Source organism: Rhinatrema bivittatum, chromosome 1, assembly GCF_901001135.1.
Source record: "Rhinatrema bivittatum chromosome 1, aRhiBiv1.1, whole genome shotgun sequence".
Taxonomy (NCBI): domain Eukaryota; kingdom Metazoa; phylum Chordata; class Amphibia; order Gymnophiona; family Rhinatrematidae; genus Rhinatrema; species Rhinatrema bivittatum.
Genome location: NC_042615.1, coordinates 145,843,384 through 145,868,267, shown reverse-complemented (window position 1 = coordinate 145,868,267; position 24,884 = coordinate 145,843,384). Strand labels below are relative to the sequence as shown.

Below are 24,884 nucleotides of genomic sequence, written 5' to 3'. Positions count from 1 at the left end.
TGCGCAGCAAGCTCCTTTGGCATAACACCAAAACTGATGCCTCCTGACACATCAGAATATACTTGGATGCCATCGCTGCTGACCAATCTGGGGTATGGGGTAGGGACTTAGACCATAAAGCTAGGTTCTCCCTAACTGGCCTGCTTATCTGCAAGCGGTGATGGTTATGAACCAGACCCGCCGTGGTGGACTCAAGTTCGATCCCTAGGAAGGTAAGTACTGTTACCGGACCTTGAGACTTATCCTCAATCAAAGCTCTTGAAATATGTCAGACAACTTGACCCATTCGGGTATACCTTCTTGTCCTATAACAAGAAATCATCCCGATAGAGAACCAGCGACACTGGGCAGTTGCCCAATGCAGGAAGGCATTGCATGTTTCAAAACAGGGGCATGAAATCCAGCATCATGTTGGCTGACATCTTTTGCAACAGAAAGACCCCTCAATATGGAAATTGAGCAGTAGATTACTGACAGTCGTCCCGAGCAGTTGAGACAGCACGAGATGCTCCAACAGAGGCTCAGTGAAAGGTGACCAACCGGCCACCCTGGCTGAAACCCCCCTCCTCAGTTTGTCCCTGACAGTGCTGGCTAGAATGCGTGCCAAAGGGGCATTGAGCATCCTGAAGGATTGCGGCTGACCTGTGTGGGGGATAAGAAAATCATCTCGGAAACCCGCACAGAAAATTAACGTGCCGACCAGGAAGCATCGCCCGCCACTTCACCAGGATCGGGGCAACCACCCGACCACATCCTTTACTTCTCCTTTCATGAGCATTTGTTTGCTGGGTGAGGTGCTGGGCACTGATTACAGAAGTGCCTATATCCACAATCGGCAGCGGCAGGCTCTCCAATTGCATAACCAACAAAATCCACTATGGACTTGCACGCGCTTTGTTTGCTCACTTCGTGCCTGCTTGCTGTGAAAGGACTGCCAGCTTGTCTTGGAGTTAACGACTGTGCCGTCATTCCTGTGAGGCCGAGGCAGACATCCTGTCTTCCTCCAAGACATGAAAAACAAGGCCCCATCATAATCAAGCCTTGCGAATCCGCTGTGCCCCTCATAAGCGCCCGAAATAGAGTTCAAGCACGTGAACAGGGGCTGCACTGTGGCAGGCTCTGCATGCCCAACGAACTGAAGGTGTTCACGTGAATACATGCACCCAGTTAATGATCCTATTGTGCGCTACCAGATCCTCAAGGCAATCACTGGCCCCATTCAGAGGAAAGCACCATGCAGATCTCTGCGCCAGAATCCTTGCCGACCAGAGCACCAAATGCACACCATGAAAGGATGGACCCAGGTTTAGCCTGCTGTAAATGTATCCCGCTACACTGACCACGGATGGAGACGGAGAAAGCTGACGTCACGATATATATACTCCTGCAGCGACCCCTGCCTGCCAGAGAATCCACCTACATATCTGGGACCACTCCATTATTCCAGCGAGCTATCATAACCAGCGAAACTGGTTCGCCCTGCTTCCTTCCACCATGAAGGACATACAGGCAATCCATCTTCCGAAAAGGTTCCAAAACCTCCAGTTACTGCACGATGAGTCTCTTGACATCCGAGGGATGCAGGAGGTGATACTCTCTGTGTCTCTGACCTTAGCTGGGGGCAGCAAGGAAATGGACTGATTCAAATGAAACTCAGAAACCACCTTAGGCATGAAGGATGGGACTGTACACCAGCAACAGATTTCCAGTCCTGTCCACTACTTATGAGGCCCAAACCCCAAAGCTGCTCTGTTCATTAGCAAACTTATTATGCAGGACAGTATCAAAAGCTTCGCTGAAATTCAAATGTACCATATCCACTTGTGAAAGTACAAAATCTGATAATTTACACAATGGAGTTTCAATTTGGTTACATTCCTTTCCAGAACTTCCACAAGTACATTTCTGTCTACCTGAATCTCTCATAGCCCAGGTTTCTGTTCTCCTGTTCCAATTATAAGCCAGCAGGTAAACATTTGGGGGTTCAGCCCCATGCAGCTTTCTCCACTGATTCCCCTTCCTCCCCGCACAGATGTTGGAATCGGAACCCGCCATGGCCTCCGCGCCCCTTTTGTTACCTAATAGAGGGCACGGGCCGGCACAAGCAGCAGCTGGTGGTGCACAAGTGCATCTCTAGCAGGAAGGTTTAGTAAGTGTGCTCAGGTGGCAGGTATTTCGGGGCACCTGAGGAGACTCAGAAGGCAGATTTGCAGCCGCAGCAGCATTAGCCAGCCTGTGCTGGGAGAATGACCGACCTCCCAGGGACAGGAATCCTCTGACCGACCTCCCAAATTGCAGAATCAAAGAAGAGGAATCACGCTGCACTGGGGGTTGAAAAAGGCCAAACAAAGGGGAGCTGGCGGGTTTTAAGTCTCCTGCCAGCCCCTTCCCTTGCCAACGTCAACGCATTGCTCACCTGGCCAATCATGTGGCCCAGCGTCGGGGCACGTTCTGATGACGTCACCACACCCAATGCCAGAGAGACATCACCCGCAGTGCCCCGGCACGATGGAGAGGAGCGCCCACTCGTGGCGCCGGCCAGATGCTGTGGTAGGGAGGGGACCACGCACATGTGATAAGCCCGGCCCCGACGCGACGGTGGCGCACCCACACGGATGCAGCGGGTGCCTGGTTATTCCCGGCACCCACATATCCATGCTGGGGCGCCTTCCATTTCTGCAGAGCAGTGGAGTAGTAGGCAGGCCTTTCTCATAAGAGAAAACATGAAGGGCTCTGCATCCAGCAGAGACTCCACAAAAAATCCAGGTTAGTAGTTCCCAGTCTTTTTCCAGTCATAGTACACCTGGCACTAGGTTCACGTCATCAGTGCACACCAAAGTTAATGCATTTTAATAATTACAAATTAAATAAAAATAAGTAATTTAAAAGTAAAAAAAAATACAAAATATTTCATTTTTGAGAAAATAACACATTAACATATTTAGAAAACTTAGTCATTAGCCCAAATTTTAAATGACAGCAAAAAAAAAAAAAAAATGGTCCAGTCACTCTGCTCAACAGCAACACAACCCTTCCATATGGAACCTAACATTCACTCCTTTTTCTCCCATGTACCTCACCCAGCCTCTCAAGCCAGGGAATTATTATTTTTTTTTTTTGGAGGAGGAAGAAGTAGGTTGTATTCTTTTCTTGTGATTTTCCTTTTGGAGCATTTGAAAGCATTTTGGTGGCTATTTTTTAGATTTTTTTTTTCTTTTGGCTCCAATTTTCATTTATTCTTACTTATAGTTTTTCTCCTCCCTCCTTACAGGCACTATCCCCATCTTTCTCCAGGGCTAGACACTCTTTACTCTACCCTTCCCTCTAATGCATCTTTTCTTCCTTCCAGCACCCTCTCCCTTCCCCCACCCCTTTCCTGACACACGTAGTGACAGGGGTGTCCATGTTCTTTCCAGTCCTATTCATCTCTCTCACCCTCCTCCCTTTGTGCAATCATCTTTCCTCCTCCCTCCAATCTGCTGGTGCAATAATTTCTCTCACCGCCCTTTTCCCCCAGCACAATCATCTCTCCTCTAACACTCCCTACCCCTTTGGCTGCTGGCACACTCTCCACTCTAACTCCTACATCACATACCTCTCCACTATGAGATTTCCTTCAGCATGCAGCCAGCAAGAGTTGAATGAGCAGTGCTTTTTGCTGCTGCTGACTAATCTTCGCTTTCTTCTTAGTTTAGAAACATGTGGGGCCGGTGAGTCTCATGACACCATAGGGTCCTGCGGATTCAGTTGTAGAGGGGAAACCCAGAAAGAAAGAATCACTAGAAGCAGTAAGTAAGAAGTGCTGCTCCTTCATGACTTCTGCAGACTGGAGGAGCTAACAAAAGGAGAATGTAATGCACCCTCTTCTCTATAACAGCTGCAACGCTGGGCTATCTCCTCTTCTTGCTGATAGTGGCTGGCTGCTTTAAGGAGCAGGGACAAGGGAAAAGATGACTTTGCAGGCAGTGGTAGCACTCCCTACTTTTCTGAGGCACATCTGCATTTTCACCACAACACACTGGTTGGTAACTGCTGCTGCAGATTATTAGGAAGCACCCATGTTCAGAGCATGGCTGTGCCAGTGAGGCGCAGCCATGCTCTGAACAGTTGTTGTTAATTCTTCCAACAACAGAGTTGTTGGAAGAATTAAGCAATTAATAAGATGCGTAGTCATTGAAGCAGTGCAGCATACCCATGAGTGTGCACCATGTGAACTTTTGATGGATGTCATATTGTACCCCGCCTTGAACTTTACTAGTAGGGATTATAAATCTATTTAAATAAACAAATATACTTCACAACACACACTAGATACAGTTTTCTTTTGGTTGCAGGTAGGTTATGGTACAGAGTACAAGACTATCTCCACATCATGTTTTTCATGATCCCTCCCCCCTGCCCCTTGCTTCGTGTTCCTAATAGCAAAAAATATGTGGGATATGTTGATTTCCTCGACACTTCCTGCCGAGGTTACCAACCCCAACTTCCATAGACCAATCTCCATGCAGCCGATGTAATGCCTGCACCATGGCATGCTCCCTTTTGGTTTTTGTACACCCCCTCCAATGGCAGGTCTTACACTCTATCAGGGACATTAGTCTGATGCACCACAGTTGTTTGTTATAATATGCCTCAGCCTTTTTCTTTATGTGGGCAAAACTCTCGGATGTTGAAAACCAGAATTTTTTAACACCTTGTCTGCATTTTTGCTGCATAATTTGTTATCCACTTTCAACAAGTGTTTGGCAAAAGGTGGGCTATAAGTTTTTGTAAATAAATCATGTCACATTGTCTTCAGCATCACCACAATATCTCAGCATTTTCTTGTTTTTCTGAATGAAGTTGTGGCAATTTCTCTGACCATATAATCCACTGAGGAAAAATTGTGGATATACATCATGTGATCTCTGGCATCACATGGCCTCACTCATGAGACTGAGTGGTCCATATTTTTTTAAGCTTTCCTCAGTAGTTACTTTTTTTGATACCCTTTTGACTTTGCCTGGTCCATTCATTTAAAAGCAAGCAGTGGAGCAAATCACTAATACTGTATGTAATTTTTTTTCTCTATTTCTGCAAGCTGCACCTCCCACTTTTCCCCCAATGTACCCCATTCATCCACTGGAAAGTATACCATCAGAGCCAGCGATGCCCCAGTCATCAAGACCTGACCTCTTGAGCATCACAGAAGGGAACTCCATCATCTCAGGATCTTTCTCCATAATCCTCAAGATCTGAGAGTCCTATGCTACTGTCCCTAGGGGAGTTCCAAGGTAGTTCTACAGGCATTCTTTCTGATCTACCAGAGGAGGCGCAAGATCACTCTTCACTTCTGGTGGACCTCATGTATTCATGTTTTATAGAAAAAGTGGGCTCTTTTCTAAAAATCGAAATTTGGAAGGAACCAGATCCCCACTCTGAGGTCATGAGCCTACTACACATCCTGGAGTTACCAAGTGAACCTACTGTTTTCCCTTCTCATCCGGTACTGCAAAAATCTCTGGTGAAGTTCTGGGAGACCCCTTCCTCAGGTATCACCACAACACAAAAACTGGATCTAAAGTTTTGCCTTCAAAAATCACCTGGTTACTGAGAAGTGCAGCTTCCACATAATTCAGTGATGTTAGCCATGTGTTGAGCCAAAAAAGACTAGACTCCAATCCAGCTCACCCCCAGGAAGAGACCACAAACTATTGGACGATTTTGGAAAAAGGGTTTTCCAAGGCTCCATGCTGTCAACTAGGATCCAACAGCATGAATTTTACATGGTGCAAAACCTCTACGAGTGCTTGCAGCAATTAAAGCCGTTTCTTTGATCCAAAGATCGAAAAGCAGCTGTAATACAACCCTTCCTGGACATGGAAGAGGGTCTCTGTCACTTCTTATGAGCTGTTTTCCGAGGGTTTTGATACGGCAGTGAGAACTTCAACAGCCTTCAATTGCAGCATGTCAGATGGCATGGCTCTACACAAGTGGCATCCGGGAAAATATCCATGATAAGTTCCCTGTTCCGGAAAAAACCTCTTCGAGGACAAGTTAAAGGACACGGTCACTCAAAAAATAGACCAAAACCTTGTGGTGCAGTCTCATCTTCAAGTTCCAGGTGTTTTTACCTGCAATTTAAGAGGCCTTTCTTCCAAAGAAAGCCCTATCAACCGTATCGGGGCTATCACCAGACTCTATACCAGTCACCACAAACTGAACAGCTGGCTACCCAGCAAAGGAGAAGACAAAGGGATAGATGCCAACAAAAGCAACCAGCAAATGTGGCGTCAAAACCACAGCAACATTTTTAAGAACATCACCACCATAGCAGATGATATCGGTTGGGGCCAGGATCCAACTGTATGCAACATCTTGGGCCCTCATAACATCGGACCAGTGGATATTATCGATAGTATGTCATGGTTCCCAGCACAAGAGCAAACCTCAGATGCTCTACGTCTCCCCCCTCTAACAGATCTGCTCCATCAAGATCTTTTGCAACTGGAGGTGCAATCCCTCCTCCAGCAAAATGTCATACAAGAGCTAGCCCACTACAGTCAGGACTATTACTTCAAATACTTCATCATCCCTAAAAAATCAGGGGATCTCTGACCCATCCTAGATCTCAGTGTTAGGATCCCTTGCTGATAGTAGTGGAACCACCGGTTAGACCGCTTACCTAGTGACGAGAAGTCCCAAAGACAGTCCGGGTCAAGGCAGGCAGCAGGCAACGAATCCAATACTCAGTCCGGGTCGAGGCAGGCAGCAGACAATCAGGAACCACAATAGCAGATAATCCAAAGGCAGGCAGCAGGCAACGAAATCCAATACTCAGTCCGGGTCCAGGCAGGCAGCAGGCAACGAAATCCAATACTCAGTCCGGGTCAAGGCAGGCAGCAGACAATCAGGAACGGAGGCAAAATCCCCAGGCGAAAGCTCCACAGAACAATCGTGGCCAAAGCAGCGGGTTGGGGAAGCTGCTCCCTTTAAATAGTCTATTCTCCCGCGCAAAAGGAGCCTCTGCTGGCGTCTGACGTCAAGGGGGCGGAGCCAACGCTCGAGACCCGCGGTAATTGGTTCCCCTTGCCGCGTGGAGACGCTGGTCTGCCCGCCATGAGAAAACGCCCTGATCCCCACTAGCTCGCGCTGCCGATGCTGCCGGGACCGCCCTGCTAGTCCCCGGAGCCCGAACGTCCCCACCAGCGCGCTGCCTCGCCGCGGACCGCGCGCCAAAGGTAACAGTACCCCCTCCGCAAGGCCCCCTCCTCCCTCCGTGAGGTCCAGGCTTGGAGGGAAAGCGAAGATGAAAGGCCCGCAGCAAACGGGGAGCCTGTATATTAGAGGAAGGTTCCCAGGTATTGTCCGCTGGGCCAAAGTGTTTCCAGGAAATCAGGTATTGTAGCCGACCCCGCACGCGTCTGGAGTCTAGAATCTCCCGCACTTCGTACTGGCCATCATCTGGAAGAATGGGTACAGCGGTCCTTCGCCGTCGTTGAGGCCAAGACATGATAGCAGGTTTCAGCAAAGAAACATGGAAGGCGTTGTGAATACGCAGGGCGGGTGGGAGGCAAAGTCCATAGGTGACTGGGTTGATCCGTCGTTGAATCGGAAACGGCCCAATGAAACGAGGCGCAAACTTGGCAGATGGGAGACGTAAACGAAGGTGACGGGTGCTCAACCAAACGAGATCCCCACAACGAAGATTAGGAGCCGGAGCCCGCGTCTTATCCGCCTGACGCTTCATGGCAGCAGCATTCTTGGCCAATAAGGCATGTGTGGCGGACCACAGGCGGGACATAGAGGCGACCGTGGCGTTGACCGCAGGACAAGAGGAAGAGGTGCGGACCGGCAAAGGGAAGTTCGGATGCCTGCCATAGACCAAAAAGAACGGGGAGCCTCCTGTGGCCCGACGAACATGATTATTATGGGAGATTTCGGCCCAGACCAGTAGAGAAGCCCAATCATCCTGACGTTGATTGACATATGCCCGAAGAAACGCCTTGACAGATTGATTAGTTCGTTCAGTAAGACCGTTGGACTGAGGGTGATAGGCAGATGAAAAATCAAGCTTCACTCGTAGAAGTTGACAAAGATTTGTCCAAAAGCGGGCCATAAACTGTACACCCCGATCGGAGACAATGCTAAGAGGAAGGCCATGGAGGCGAAACACGTGGTGCAGGAAAAGATGAGCCAGTTCCGGGGCCGAAGGCAAGCCAGGAAGAGGAATGAAATGAGCCATCCAGGAAAACGATCCACCACCACCCAGATGACAGTATGACCCCCGGAGGACGGAAGATCAGTAATAAAGTCGGTGGCAATATGGGTCCATGGAGACGTGGGAAGAGGAAGCGGGTGTAACAAACCCAGCGGCCTCCGGCATGGCGTTTTTTGAGCTGCACAGACCGAGCAAGAATCCACAAAATCCTTGACGTCCCTCTCCCAGTTTGGCCACCAATAATGGCGAGAGTGAAGTTCCTTGGTACGATCAACCCCCGGGTGGCCCGCCAGCGGATCGGAGTGAGACCACCGGAGAACCTTCAGACGCAACCGTTTGGGAACAACGGTCTTCCCTATGGGCACCGTGAATGTGGCCGCCAGTTGAATTTGGGCTGGATCAATGAGGAAGCGAGGAGGATCCGGAGTATCAAGCACGTCAAAGCTACGTGAGAGTGCGTCAGCTCGAACATTCTTTTGAGCCGGACGGAAGCGGACGAGAAACTGGAACCTGCTAAAGAAAAGAGCCCATCGGGCCTGCCGTGGATTCAGCCGCTGAGCAGTCGCCAAGTATTCAAGATTTTTATGGTCAGTATAGACCGTGATGACATGACGAGCGCCCTCCAAAAGATGTCGCCACTCCTCAAAGGCCAATTTTATGGCCAACAATTCTCAGTCACCAATGGTATAGTTGCGTTACGCCGACGTAAACTTCTTAGAAAAGAAGGCACAGGTCACCCAGTGCTCCTCAGTCGAGTGTTGAAGAAGAACCGCCCCCACACCCACTGCCGAGGCATCGACTTCGAGAGTAAACGGCCTTGCAGGATCAGGGCGGCGGAGGCATAAGTCAGTGGTGAATGCCTTCTTTAACCGATGAAAGGCCAATACCGCTTCCTCCGGCCAGTGCTGCGTGGAAGCTCCCTTCTTAGTGAGGGCTGTGAGTGGTGCCACCAAAGAAGAAAAATGAGGAATAAACTGTCTATAATAGTTCGAGAAACCCACAAATCTTTGTAAGGCTCGTAATCCTACAGGCTGAGGCCAATTGAGGATGGCTTTGAGTTTGTCAGGGTCCATGGATAAGCCCTTGTTGGAAACAATATAACCGAGGAAAGGTAACTGTTGTTGATGAAAAATACACTTCTCCAGCTTGGCGAACAATTTATGCTCTCGGAGGCGCTGCAAGACTTGCCGAACATGGAGCACATGTTGAGACAAGGAAGGAGAAAAAATTAATATGTCGTCCAGATAGACAATGACGTGGGAATAAAGAATATCACGAAAGATATCATTTATCATGTCCTGAAAAACCGCCGGGGCGTTGCAAAGCCCAAAGGGCATTACCCGATATTCATAATGACCGTCATGGGTATTAAATGCGGTCTTCCACTCGTCCCCTTCTCGGATCCGTATCAAATTGTAGGCCCCCCGCAAGTCCAATTTGGTAAATATTTGCGCCCCCTTAATCCGATCAAATAACTCCGTGATGAGGGGGATAGGATACTTGTTCTTTCTGGTGATGGAATTAAGACCACGATAGTCAATACAAGGCCTTAAAGACCCATCCTTTTTCTTAACAAAAAAAAATCCGGCTCCCGCCGGGGATGTAGAAGGTCAGATAAATCCCCGATCTAAATTCTCAGCAATATATTGACGTAATGCTGTAGATTCAGGTTCCGATAGGGTGTAAATTCGTCCCTTGGGAGGAGTCTGTCCGGGGAGAATATCAATGGCACAGTCATATTTGCGGTGAGGTGGTAGGGATTCCGCGTGTCGTTTACTAAACACGTCCTGAAATTCTTTATAAGGAAGTGGGATTCCCGAAGACAGTGACGTGGTCTGCACGGAGATAACTGGCAGATTCTTAAGGCAGTGTTGGAAACAGAAGGGGCTCCATGCTGCGAGCTGTAGTGAAGCCCAATCAAAGCGAGGCTGATGAATCCGTAGCCACGGTAGTCCCAATATTATCTGATTTACTGATGATGGAAGAACAAATAGCTGAATGTGTTCTTGATGAAAAATACCGGTACGGAGCAACACAGGTTTGGTTCTATAGGCAATATGCATTCCCACCGATTGCCCCGAAACTGAGGTTACCGACAGAGGAGTGGTTAATGGTTCTATCGGTATCCGGTATTTCTGCACCAGCTGTTCCTGAATGAAGTTTCCTGCCGCTCCTGAGTCTATGAAGGCTTGAAGGTGCACTGATTCGTTGTTAAGACAAATGGACGTGGATAGTAATAATTGAGGAGAGGAAATGGTGGGACCCAGGGAGGCCTCTCCTACCCGACCTAGGTCCGGGAGTTTCCCGACTTGGGGCATTTATTGAGAAAATGCCCTGCTCCGGCGCAGTACAGACAGAGATTCCTTGCCCGTCTGCGATTCCGTTCCTCAGGAGTCAGGCGAAATCGATCAATTTGCATGGGTTCCTCCGAGTCTCCAGAAGGCTGGGTCGTAGGTGGAGTAACCATTGGTTGCTGAAACGTCGGGGCCAACCGGAAATTTCTACGGGTGGCAGCTCGCTCTCGCATCCTTTCTTGAACGCGTAAGTCCAACCAGATGGCTAACCGGATCAAGCCTTCTAACGTCTCCGGAGGATCTCTGCCAGCCAATTGATCCTTAATGTGCTCTGCAAGACCTTGTCGGAAGATGGCCGTGAGACTCTCCTCTCCCCACGCCAGTTCAGCTGCTAAGGTGCGAAACTGGATAGCATATTCCCCCACCGTACGTGACCCTTGTCTTATCTGAAGCAATTCATTTGCTGCGGAGGATGAACGTCCTGGTTCGTCAAAAATCAACCGGAATTCTTTGAGAAACCGGTCCAATGAATTGAGGATAGGGTCATCTCGTTCCCACAAGGGAGACGCCCAGGCCAGTGCCGGACCCTCGAGTAAAGACAATAGGAAGGTAGTCTTCGTCTTATCATTAGGAAAGGAGGCAGGTTGTAGAGAAAAATGCATTCGACACTGGTTGATGAATCCCCGACATAAGGCTGCATTTCCATTAAAGCGAGGCGGAGGTGGCACCCTGACTGGGGCAGGGGTGACCACTGGGCTGGGAGCTGGTCCCGTAGGCAGATAAGCCAGAGCGTCCATTCGTGCAACCAATCGGTCCAGGACTCCCGTGACTTGGTCTAAGACCCCCTGCTGTTGTTGGATCTTATTAGCCATCCCAGGAATGGCTTGTAGAGCGGTCAAATCAACTGATTCCATGGCTTCGGCCAACTGTTAGGATCCCTTGCTGATAGTAGTGGAACCACCGGTTAGACCGCTTACCTAGTGACGAGAAGTCCCAAAGACAGTCCGGGTCAAGGCAGGCAGCAGGCAACGAATCCAATACTCAGTCCGGGTCGAGGCAGGCAGCAGACAATCAGGAACCACAATAGCAGATAATCCAAAGGCAGGCAGCAGGCAACGAAATCCAATACTCAGTCCGGGTCCAGGCAGGCAGCAGGCAACGAAATCCAATACTCAGTCCGGGTCGAGGCAGGCAGCAGACAATCAGGAGGGAGGGAGGGAAAGACAGAGAGGTCCTTTTATAGGGCAGAGCCTGTGAGGTCATCAAGAGTTGCCATGGGGCTTTTCCCGCCATGGGCCCTTTAAGGGTGATAGTGTCGGGGCAGGCAGTGTTCCACTGCATAGGCAGCCAGTAAAGTTCCACCTCATTAAGGAGCCACGAGACGGGTCGGGGCTGGCAGTGTCCCACCATGCTGAGGAGCTGCGAGACAGGCCCAGCCTTGGGAGGTGAGTACAGCGGTTCACGGTAGCAGCCCACGGACTGCCAAATGCGACATCACCACTGCTTACACAAGCGGACAGAATCTGATGGCGCAGTGGGATCAGCAGTATTGCATTATTTGTCATCCAGGTGGATGCTGCTCACAGAGGAGTCCGGGTTGTAAAAACAAAAAACCCTGTACAGCGAATACATCAAACTCACTCCTGGTCACATGATCTCAATATTTATATATGTTTTTCACAATCCCTTGCTTGGGATTCCCCATGCAACATGGCTAATTCAGCCTGTTTATCAACAGAAAAAAACAGGTTTGCATACCATAAACAGTGTTTTCCGTAGATAGCAGGATGAATTAGCCATGCATTCCTGCCTTTCCTCCCTGGACAGCATTTCTACCTGCCCTGGATATTTTTTGTTTAGCTACGAACTAAGGAGTCTTCTGGAAGGCTCGTTTGTGTGGGAACTACCACGCAAAAGCCTTAAGCTTTGAGAGACAGCTTCACCTAGTGCAGTCCTGATGATGTCACCCATGCAGCATCCTGCTATCTATGGAAAACACAGTTTATGGGATGCAAACTTGCTTTTATCCTGTTATTTGAGTTTAACTTTTACTTGTTAATTATCCTTGGCATTAATTGTGGTTCTTATGCTTACATGTGCTTTAACAGGTGAATTTTCAAAGAACTTACACATGTAAATATAACATACAGTCATAGCAATATTCAAAAGCCATTTATAAGACTTAAGTGTACTTAAAGTGGGTAAAACCTAATGACAATTCAATGGCATATTTTATAGCAATTTTGAAAAGCTCGCCAATTATGGTGTAAAGTGAGTTTTCACATGTAAAATCTAGTTTTAAGAATGTAAATGGTTTTGAAAACCAGGCACTTATTGCACAGGAATTATATTTATATTTTCTCTGTATTGGAAAAGTCATTAATATTGATTTATCCTGTGTATGCTTCAATAAAAAGTTTAAAGTTAAAAAAAATCTGTTTTTCTTATGTCAAATATTTCAAAAAGACGTATTATGTTAATACAGATATTCCTCTGCACTCAGGTAGGCCAGTCCCCACAAGTGGGTTATGCACCTCTGCCAGCAGATGGAGAAGGAGTAAGAAGCTGACGTCATGGATTTATAGCCCTGCCCCGACATCAGCCCACCAGTATTCTCTGTCTTCCGCAAATGGTGGACATGCATTTCCTTCCTGGGATTGCCTGTACAAAAAAAAAAAAAGAGAAGATATAAAAAAAACCAAAAAGAAGACACAGGAGACTGATTGAGATACTAATATAGCATTGCTTGCCTCCTGAGGAGATTTATTTTTATTTATTTATTTAAAAGCTTTTATAGACCGGTATTCGTAGGAACATCATATTGGTTTACAATGATACCTTTTGGTCCCTCCCTCAGTTGAGAGCCTTCAGTCCGGTAACCTGGTTCTGGTGTGGACTTGACAATTGAAATTAGTGGTTGTAGGCTGAGAGAGGCTTGGAGTGAAGGCTTTTGTCCTCTCCCCCCGTAGCTGGGCACCCATTGCTGCTCTCAGTCGGAGAGGGCAGAGCTCAGGTAAAAGTTTTTATTAATAAAAAAAAAAAAAGAAGGAAGAAAAGGAAATCAGAGATAGGGTTTCTTCCTCCCAGGTCCTTCTCCTCTGCATTCAGCTTCTCCCGCTCACATCTCTAGGGATTTTTGTGAGATGTGGAGGCAGCTCAGGCACAGCAGGTTGAGCAGCCTTTGGCTAGATCCCATTCTCAGGCTTCTTTCCCAGGCCATGTGGTAGGCCGCGGCAGTTAGTTCACACGTTTTTGTGTGCGATGTCAGAAGTCTGCGTGCCTGGATCTGCGTCCCTGGTTACGAGCATACTTGTGCATATATTTTGCACAAAGGTAAGCGCGTTACTGTGCACATTTTGCGTATGTGTAACAATGCATTTTCTGTGCGCATATCTTGGCGCAGTTTGAGCGTATACCTAAGCATGTAATTGTGCTTAGTGAAGTACGACCCTCCTATGGCGTATGTTGCTTGAATGCATACTAACAATGGCACCGGGGACAAAGAAGTCTAAGCGCTTAGCCATTTGTGCCTCATGCCATATAAGGGTGATACAGCCAGAGCTTTCTAAAAGCCTGTGTCAGCACTGCTTGGATGCTTGAGGAGATTTGCCTTCTGATTTTGCCGACGCTGGTCCATCCCCTCGATCTCAGGGGAGGAGGACCAAAGGCAATAAGACAAGGGTGTCCCCGTTGGTTGATCTGCTGACTTTTTCATCTTCAAGGGAGACTCACTTTTAGGATGTCTGGTTCAGTCCTATAGGGCCTAGTTTGGAGCCCTCCTCCTTTTCCTAGGTGGAATTCTTTTAGGGTTTACAGAACTTTCCTGGCTCTAATCCAGCACCTGCAAGTGTTAAGTGTTCTGAGTCGCACTCAAAACTCTGACATTAGCCAGGCCAGCTGCAACTTGTTAAGCTATGGCCAATTAAAACTCATAGTTACAGTAAAATTTATAGTCTGGCTATGGCTATTAAGGAGGTATCCAGTGCTAATCTCTGAACACTGGACTTCACCAACGTTATCTCTTAGAAAAACAAATGTAGAAAGAACAGATTATCCTGCTTATCTCCAGCTCATTAGCACCAAGCAGCATGCTACAGTTTCAAGTCTGAATGATCCTTATGCTAACCTATGTGCAATGTACATATTGATCGACATTTATCAATTATTGGTGATTATTTTGGTCTATCACTAACTTTACCTTTGAGTACAATAATCTGGGAATCTAAAAATAACACCCTAAAATAACCTTAAAACATTCCCCCTGCCATCTCTTGGACAAAAACTTGCTCATGTTTTCTGGCTCAGGCCTTGCCACATCATCTATGAAATTACATCCCCATGTCTTAGCTGCTTACCATGTTCAAGTGCATACTAAACCCATCTCTACTCATCCACTGATACTGAGATACATAAAAGGCTTGTGGCGCATTAAGCTCCTGACACAAAAACCTCCAGTTCCATAACACTTCAATGTTGTCCTTTCTCAGCCCATGAACCTACTTTTCAGGCCAGTGCAGATGGATTCTCTTAAGTTCCTGACATGGAAAGTAGCATTCCTCATTGCAATTACCTCAGCTAAAACAGTCAGCAAGCTTCAAGCTCGAGTTGGCTTTATGCCACACCTGCAATTCTTCCAAAAGTTTTACCAAAGGTTGTCTCTGCTTCCCATATCAATCAATCCATCGTAGTAGCTACCTTTTTCTGAGATCTCAGGTTCATGAAGGATCAAGGACCCTTCATACTTTAGATTATAAAGAAACTTTCACCTTGTATAAGAAAAACTTAACTGCTTCACAATTCTTTGTCATATTTGACCCTAACAGATTTGCCAACCATCATAGTCACCAAACATACATTGGCTACCTGGATAGCAGAATACATTCAGTACTGCTACACCTTAGCAGAACTGCAAATCTCAAACTCTATCAAAGCTCATCAAGTCAGAGATATGGCTTCTACTGTTGTTCAATATATTTATAAATGATCTGGAAAGAAATACGACGAGTGAGATAATCAAATTTGCAGATGACACAAAATTGTTCAGAGTAGTTAAATCACAAGCAGATTGTGATAAATTGCAGGAAGACCTTGTGAGACTGGAAAATTGGGCATCCAAATGGCAGATGAAATTTAATGTGGATAAGTGCAAGGTGATGAATATAGGGAAAAATAACCCATGCTATAATTACACAATGTTGGGTTCCATATTAGGTGCTACAACCCAAGAAAGAGATCTAGGTGTCATAGTGGACAACACATTGAAATCGTCGGTGCAGTGTGCTGCGGCAGTCAAAAAGCAAACAGAATGTTGGGAATTATTAGAAAAGGAATGATGAATAAAACGGAAAATGTCATAATGCCTCTGTATCGCTCCATGGTGAGACCGCACCTTGAATACTGTGTACAATTCTGGTCGCCGCATCTCAAAAAAGATATAATTGCGATGGAGAAGGTACAGAGAAGGGCTACCAAAATGATAAAGGGAATGGAACAACTCCCCTATGAGGAAAGACTAAAGAGGTTAGGACTTTTCAGCTTGGAGAAGAGACGACTGAGGGGGGGATATGATAGAGGTGTTTAAAATCATGAGAGGTCTAGAACGGGTAGATGTGAATCGGTTATTTACTCTTTCGGACAGTAGAAAGACTAGGGGGCACTCCATGAAGTTAGCATGGGGCACATTTAAAACTAATCGGAGAAAGTTCTTTTTCACTCAACGCACAATTAAACTCTGGAATTTTGTTGCCAAAGAATGTGGTTCGTGCAGTTAGTATAGCTGTGTTTAAAAAAGGATTGGATAAGTTCTTGGAGGAGAAGTCCATTACCTGCTATTAAGTTCACTTAGAGAATAGCCACTGCCATTAGCAATGGTTACATGGAATAGACTTAGTTTTTGGGTACTTGCCAGGTTCTTGTGGCCTGGATTGGCCACTGTTGGAAACAGGATGCTGGGCTTGATGGACCCTTGGTCTGACCCAGTATGGCATTTTCTTATGTTCTTATGTTCTTATAAGTGCCCCTCAAGGATATTTGCAAACCTGCAATTTAGTCAACAGATCATACTATGATGGCACACGAGTAATTTGTAATCTATACCACCCATATTTCTCTTTATCGTGCCCTTCTGTAAACCGTTGTGATGGTATTTAACTTAACGATGGTTTAGAAATTTTTTTAAATAAATAAATAAATACCTTTATCTCCTATTACTGTCTGGACAACCTCTCAAGGCCTGACAGTAAATTCAGATAAGTAGTTTTGCATAACCTGTTCTCGAAGTAGTCTACTTTCCATAGTTGGGTCTGGTTGCTTGTTCAGTAATCACTCCACTGCAATACTCAACTTGGGACTCCCCACATGTACTGGCAATTTCAGCTTTCTTATTGATGTAAAACGCATGTTTGCTCACCATAAATGGTGTTTTCCATAGAAAGGATGAATTAGCAATGGAATACCTGCCCGCCTCCTTGGAGAGTTGACCACCTAGCTAGATTTGGCTATGATATAGACTTAGGAGGCTCATGAGGCAATATCTACACTGCAATTCCCACACATGTTCAGTAGACTCATGTAATGGCTAATTCATCCTGCTATCTACAAAAACACCATTTACAGTGAGCAAACTTGCTAAATGTGTCTAGAATAAATGTTGTACTGCTATCCCAAAATATTTAAATAAAAATAAAAATATTTGTATTTATTTATAGCTTTTTTATACCGACGTTCGTTTGCACATACATAAAAGTAAACCAAAGAGGCAGCAAAAGAGCCATAAACCAAACATATTGATATTTCAAAGAATCTAGCCAGTACCTATGTTCTAAAAATTGATTGCATTTTGTACCTAACTGAAAATACTGGAATGATCCATGAAAACTGATCAATGAAAACCAGGTTTTATTTATTGTAATAATCTCCTTAAAGTAAGATGATATTTACTTAGTTTTAATAATTTTTGGTCCTTTTTAATACATAAAAAAATAGACTGTCAAATTCCCAGAATATTTTATGATAAACAACTTGGTTTATTCCAAATCACACCTATGTTTATGTATCTAATTAATTAGTCTTAATTATAACTAAACATCTGAAAACAATTACAATTTGTACAAATGGAACTAAAAATTGTGATTTCCTAATCTTTGTGAGACAGCAAGACCACTCTTTCCAAGCTGATACTTTATCTCCATTTGTTTCTCATCATTTTGCACAGTAAAAGATGATGTAATATAAAAAGAAAGATTTTAGTCATTGTAATTAATTTCCAGTAACAAATTCCAATACTTATATTCTTGTGCCGGTGGTCAGGGGTCATCTTTACTTGCCTCAGCTTCTGCCAAATCCACAAATTCAACTTCTGTATCTGGTTTTAGTATTTTCTCAAGTTTTGTTATACGCTGCTTCAGTTTCTGTTGTGCTGAATCATATTCAGCTAGAAGTCTGGCAAATTTGGTTTGTAAGTTGCCCACTAGCCCCTCCATATTAGCAATCTTTTCCTCCACATCTTTTGGATCAGAGCCAGCATTTGCAATATCTAAATCCAGTAGCCCATCTTTCATCAAGATTTGCTTACCTTTCTCCTCCAGCATAGCCTTGGCATCTGGATACTCAGTTAGAGCTTCCATAAGATCATCTTTGGATAGACAAAACAGATCTGAATAACCAATACTTTTAATGTTGGCTGTTCTTCGATTACCTGCTTTACTACCCTTAATGTTAAGAATACTTATCTCTCCAAAGTAACTGCCATCACTTAGAACAACAAATTGTGTGATTCCATCATCAGCCACAACAGCAAGTTTTCCTTCTTTAATAATATACATTTCTCGTCCAATGTCACCTTTACGGCAGATGTAATCTCCTGGGCTGTAGACCTGTGGCTGCAGTTTCAAGACCAACTCAATTAAGAGTCCAGCTTCACAGTCAGCAAAAATTCGAACTTTCTTTAATGTATCTAAATGAACGTTGATAGCAATCTCGGCTCTTAGTTTATCTGGAAGATACTTCAAGACTTCTCTTTCATCAATTGCTTTTTTGTTCGTCCACAAGTAGTCAAACCACTTGATAACTCTTTTTTCCAAGTCCTTGCTTACTTTTCGAAAGTGCATATACTGTTTAATAGCATCAATTCTTCCCTGAAATTCTGACCTTGCTGCATTCATATTTGAGATCATGGAACCAACGTTACCAACAATGGTAGCGAAAATCAGCACTCCAACCAAAAAGTCAGCAACCACAAAGAAGTACTCAGAATCTTGCACAGGAGGAGGGGTTTCACCAATAGTAGTCAAGGTTAGTGTTGACCAGTAAAGACTATATACATATTTTCTAGCCAATCGGGAAAACTCAGGTTGGGAGATATTGGGATAAACCCATGTGTCTTCTCCAAAACCAATGGCTTTTGAAATTGAGTAGTATACACACGCATTCCAGTGAATGATAATCACGATGTACATGACAAGGTTAGAGATCCTAAAGATATTTGGGTAGTTTGTCCTTGTCTCTGTGCGTTGGAAGAACTCAAACATACGAGATACCCTGAGTAATTTGTTTAACCTTAACTCTGGATAGTTCAGTCCTAGTTGAAGATACAGTATATCAGTTGGCATGACAGACATGACATCCAGCTTAAATTGCAAAGATTTCATATAACGCTCCCTAAGTTTAGTTTCTTCTTTGACCAGCAAACCTTGTTCCAGGTAACCTTAAAAAGAACATATACAATCATAAAAAGGTTTTTGGCTTACCATGATATTTTCTTATATGATTTCCAAACAAAAACTTTTAAAAATCCTAATTGCAGAGAACTATTCTGCACTTTCAATAATTGTAGAGGTCGATATTCAAACGTCATTTAGACTAATAACTGAAAAGTTATCCACCTAAATGGCTACCCGGTTATATTCAAAGCTGTATGCTAAATTTAGCCACATAAGTCAGGGGCGTTCCAGGGGCAGGCAGGAGCCATTTTCAGGTGGAGCAGAGTTAGCCACATACTGGTAAGTTATGCAGCTAACTCCGATATTTGAATATCCCCGATAAGTTAGCCATATAGCTATATCTGACCAACTTAATTAGCCACTCTGAGGCTGAATATCGGCCCCGTACATACAATGCAATTAATACTATTCCATAACCATCAAACATTATTTCAGTATCTATATTATAACCTTTTAAAAGTTCCTGGTTCACATATATTGTTTTAGATAATGTTATAGCCTCTATTTTTTGTTACATATTTGATAAGGCTTACTAGAACTGTGTATTTAGAAATAGCAATAATAGGCACCTGTGTAGTTCTCAAAATCTCTTGTACATTATCTTTAGTAACTGTCATATTGATCTAACTAAATGTCAACTTCTTTACTACATTTTTCTTAAATCCCAAGAGGCATCTGACATGAATGCTACATAGCAGTAGGGTTGATTCATCTTCATCAGGTTGGGCTTCTATTTGACAAATAATGACTTATGACAAATATCAGCTGCTGTAAAAGGAAATATTTGGTTGCTATTCTGGCAATTTTGAAACTCTTAAAAAATCATTTAGAAGATCATGAAAAAAGATACAGGAGGTGGATCCCAGTTATACTCATGATTATCAGGCTCCATTCTGTCTTAATTCCTGCTCACAGGTAGTGATTCACCCCCTACACACATGGCTTTTGTTCATATCCCTGAAGCCTCTACCCTGAATAAATTTACCCATGCTGAGAACTGAGTGGCTACCCTTTTCCCTAAATAGCTCCAATTCTATAACAGGAAAAATTTACTTTTGATTTTTTTTAACTCGTAACACACTCTTTCTTTTACTCTATCCCAGCAGTCAAACTGAAGTGCAGAAAAAAAGTTGTAAAAAGGTTCTATCTCTGCCATTTCTTATTTAAAGAGATTGTCATGCGATTGGTGCATCACCACATGGCACTTGTTTCTTGAAAAGTAGTATTGACATTCCCTAGCTACAGTAGAAATATCTCTATACATTATCTACACATATCTCCCATTGGCCACTTCTCTCAATTATTCCAACAGTGTCCAAAGTACACTGTTGGAATCTATCCTGTACACAGGCACTAACACTCCTTCACTCACACCCAACACTAATACACATATATCAATAAGTCTACCAAAAGCCAGGAAGGAAATCAAATGTTCTAAACCAAAAACAAATATTACTTAAAAGAAAAAACATGGTCACTTCAGGTCCTGGGGTAAAGACAGGACTATTACCATAGACAGACAAGATGAGTACTGCCTGGTGCTGCCTGAAGAGGGAAGAAAGCATGGTGACCTGTGCATTTCTGGCCCGCTTCCATATACTCCCCCTGCATGCAGTGTTGTGCCTGAAGGTGGACCCTAGTCCTGGAGCAGGGTTGGTAGGCTCCCTGGTCGGACCCAGGAAGTGCCTGCCACCAGGTGGCAGAGCACAGGGGGAGACAGAGGCTAGCTGGAGCTTCACCACTGGAAGCCCGTGGTCCCCCCAGGTGGAGCCCTTGGGGACCCGGGCCGCTTGGACTTAGGTGGGCCTTGCAGGTTTCCCTGAAAGTAAGTTCAGTGGTGTGCCCACCAGGATTAAGGTTGCGCAGTCGACGTCAAGGCTAGGGGTCCGGGGCGCCAGAGAAGGCCAGAACAGTCTTTGATGATAAGGCTAGGATCAAGGCCAGATTCAAGAAAGCAAGGTCAGTAGTAACAGAAGTCAAGTTCCAAAGGTCAGTCTGAGAATAGTCAGCCAAGACAGAGGTCAAGATCCAAAGGTCAGACGTGGGTCATGGTCCTGTGATGCCTGCAGACAGGCAGACAGGCAGACAGACAGAGGTCAGTATCCAGGCGGCGAGCAGACGTGGTCGAGTAACAGGCAGAGGTCAGATCCAAGTGATGAGCGGATGTGGTCAGTGACAGGCGGAGGTCAATACAGATAGCAATCAGGTTCCAGAAGGAAGGTAGAACCAGTCAGCAGATAGGCAAGCCGGAGAACAACTACTCCAAGACAGGGAGAAGTTGCTAAGGCAGCTCCTGAGTGTCAGGAGCCGCCTTATATACTTCTCCAGGGCTGACGTCATCTGAAGGGGCCGACAATCCTGGCGCGCCACAGCCCCTTTAAGAGAGGGGGAGCGCGCGCGCCTAAGGCCCTGCCCTGTGGGAGTCTTTAGCGGCGTCTTCGGCGCGAAACACAGGCTGGTAGGAGAAGGCCCGGCCGGAAGCGCCTGGAGGCTTGCCTGAACACCTCCCCCGTCCTGCCCCGAAGCAGGGCCAGCTCCGGAACGACGCGGGAGGGCAGGTAAAACGGGCCGGTCGTGAATCCTGCGACCAGCTGTCGCAACATGCACACTCCGGGATGACCAACAGTGGCCCAACTTGGGGGTGGGTGTTTCCCAGCACACTAGTGGGGTGGGTGGGGGAAGTGCTGCTTAGGAGAGGAACTGACTGTAACTAGCCTGGGGCGCAGTGCTCCCTGTAACAGTCCTAGGTAAAAGGTAAAAAGTGTAACTAGCAAAGAAATATGCACCAAATAAGAAAGATAGAAACGTGTTTTTCTAGTGCAGGCATCACAGGAGCATGCTCAAAGCCCAGAAGAGAAATGACACCATTGCATACATACATGCAGACATGAAAGAGAGAAGAGAAGAACAGTCGCTGTGTTAAAGTTGAAGCAATTGAAATATAAACAAGACACAGAAACTTAGTACATGCCATACCTGCAAGAGCAACACAGAGAGAAAACACAAGACTAGACACAGACACACCAGACTCCAAAATGGACAACAGTAGACGTAGTAGAAATATTCAGGATAAACCTCTCCCACCACCCAGAACTGGGATCTCCCTTCAAGATCATGCTGCTGGAAGCTCTCCAGCAGGATGCACCCCTACAATCCCTGGATTAGAACCACTAGCCTCATGGAGTCTGTGTCAATCTGAAAAATATCCAAGAGAAGAAAAGAATGGGATGAGACCACTAACTGGGAAGCTAAGTATTAGTTTAGAGCAACGGTGTCTGACTCTTCTCCTTGAGGGCCAGAAACTGGTCTGGTTTTTAGAATATCCCTAATAAAATATGCATGACATAGATTTGCATTCAATTGAGAAATTGTTCATGCCAGGGCCTTTGGGTTCCACACTTTAGGGGAACCTCACACTGCCATGGTGGCTCTATACCCAGCACTATAATTTCCTGTCAGCTTGGAGGTAGATCCATGCACAGTGTTCTAGGGCTTCGCTCCCTCTTATGATCAGTCCTGGTGCATGCAAATTTATTTCATGCATATTCATTAGGGTTATCCTGAAAACCTGACTGGTATACAGTCCTTGAGGACTGAAATTAGATAACCCTGGTTGAAAGAAAACATTCACTCATGTCATGCCAGCATATATTGGCCCCATCAACAATGTGTGCATACCCTACCTTTTTCATACTGACCTACACAGTTTCCTTGAAGGCCCACCGGCATACTGATCCTGATCCTGATACTAGTGAACCATTTGAAGGAAGGCCAGTGGACAGAGGTTAGAGGTCATTTAGATATCATCCTTGGCTGCCATCCTCTCAGGCAATGAGCATAAATATGTGATTCCTGTCTTTTTTTATTCTGTGTCTAGGATTATCATAAGAGTGGCCCTTAATCCTGATAAAAATAAAGGGGCAAGGGCTGTTTGTATTACCTAGACTAGTTGTTCTAAAGAGAAGAGACGGCTGAGGGGGGATATGATAGAGGTGTTTAAAATCATGAGAGGTCTAGAACAGGTGGATATGAATCGGTTATTTACTCTTTCGGATAACAGAAAGACTAGGGGGCACTCCATGAAGTTAGCATGTGGCACATTTAAAACTAATCGGAGAAAGTTCTTTTTCACTCAACGCACAATTAAACTCTGGAATTTGTTGCCAGAGGATGTGGTTAGTGCAGTTAGTGTAGCTGTGTTTAAAAAAAGATTGGATAAGTTCTTGGAGGAGAAATCCATTACCTGCTATTAATTAAGTTGACTTAGAAAATAGCCACTGCTATTACTAGCACAGTAACATGGAATAGACTTAGTTTTTGGGTACTTGGGACATTGACTTTTTTAAAAGTATTGGGGCAAAGTTAACTATTTGGCAATATTATTTAGTGTGTTTGTGCCTTTAATAGTCAGAAAGGCAGTGAATAAACAAGTTAGACTGTTTGCATTTTTAAATAGTCAGTCAATAAGGTAGCAGTAGGTAGGCGGTGAATAGACAAGTTAGACTGTTTGTATTTTTAGTCAGTCAATAAGGTAGCAGTAGGTAGGCAGTGAATAAACAAGTTAGACTGTTTGTATTTTTATTCAGTCAATAAGGTAGCAGTAGATAGTGTGCTTATTTTTTAAAGTCTGGAGAACTGAGTGTTCTCCAGACTTTTAAAGAGCTGACTGTTTGTTTTTAATACTAACTGAGTGCATTGTATTGAAAAAAAAAAACAAAAACACAAAAAAGTAGCCAGAAGCTAGAAATAAGCTAGGAGCAGTGTATACCTAAGTAAAAAAGTTGAATAGTTCAGCTCAGTTACTCACCTTGGAAAGGTGTTGAGGTAGTGTGATTGGGTTTGAATAGGGACCAACATTTGTTAATCAAGGGAGCAGTGAGTCACATAGGCTGACTAACTGAAGTTAGACTGTTTGTATTTCCCAACCCTCCCACCCCTTGCCCACCCACCCCTAGCTCATCCCTTAATTTATAGGCAGGTGCCACTTTCACAAAACAAAAAAAAAAAAAAAATCAACAAAAACTTTATTGAGAATTCGATCAGACCCCGGTAGGCCACTACCAGACACATAGTGAATTCACTAATACATTTAAAGGAAGTTAGACACATTCCTACTCCCATAGCAACCTAAAACTTAACTAGGAACTGATCAAAATTGAGATGAAGGCAGCAGTCCAGCAGCAAGAGGGGGGCTTCCCAGTCTTTTGCATCGAGTGTCAAATGTATGATTTTTTACCCACCGGTGAGAAGTTGTACATGTGCATGCGATGCAAAGAGCTCCTGGCTCTCAGAGAACGAGTCCGATCTCTGGAGGCTAGAGTGGCAGACCTGGAGGAGCTGAGGCAGACAGAGAGGTATATAGATGAGACCTTCAGGGACATAGTAGTCAAGTCCCAACTTCAGACTGGCAGCCTTGGTGCTGCCTTGGAGGAAGAAGGTCTCATAATGGGAGAGCACCAACCAGGTGTAGCAGGAAAGGATCCTGTAGCAAGGACCTGCTCTCTAGGTGATGCATTGTCCTTTCGCACTGAGGATATCTCCCCAAGGCCTACTGCCCAGGAGGGAAGGGTTAGGTCGGCCGTCATAATTGGTGATTCGATTATTAGGAATGTAGATAGCTGGGTGGCTGGTGGGCGTGAGGATCGCCTGGTAACATGCCTACCTGGTGCG

The 24,884-nt window shown here is 45.1% G+C and overlaps 1 protein-coding gene across 1 annotated transcript in view; it reads right to left on the bottom strand.

The window, feature by feature from the left end:
• Nucleotides 1–17,672: 17,672 nt before the first annotated feature.
• Nucleotides 17,673–24,884, bottom strand: part of CNGA1 (cyclic nucleotide gated channel subunit alpha 1) — a 51,416-nt gene continuing 44,204 nt past the window's right edge. Inside the window, exon 9 of the mRNA XM_029584169.1 lies at nucleotides 17,673–19,198. Coding sequence (XP_029440029.1) covers nucleotides 17,799–19,198 — 1,400 coding nt within the window. The 3' untranslated portion in view covers nucleotides 17,673–17,798. The remainder of the gene's footprint in view (nucleotides 19,199–24,884) is intronic.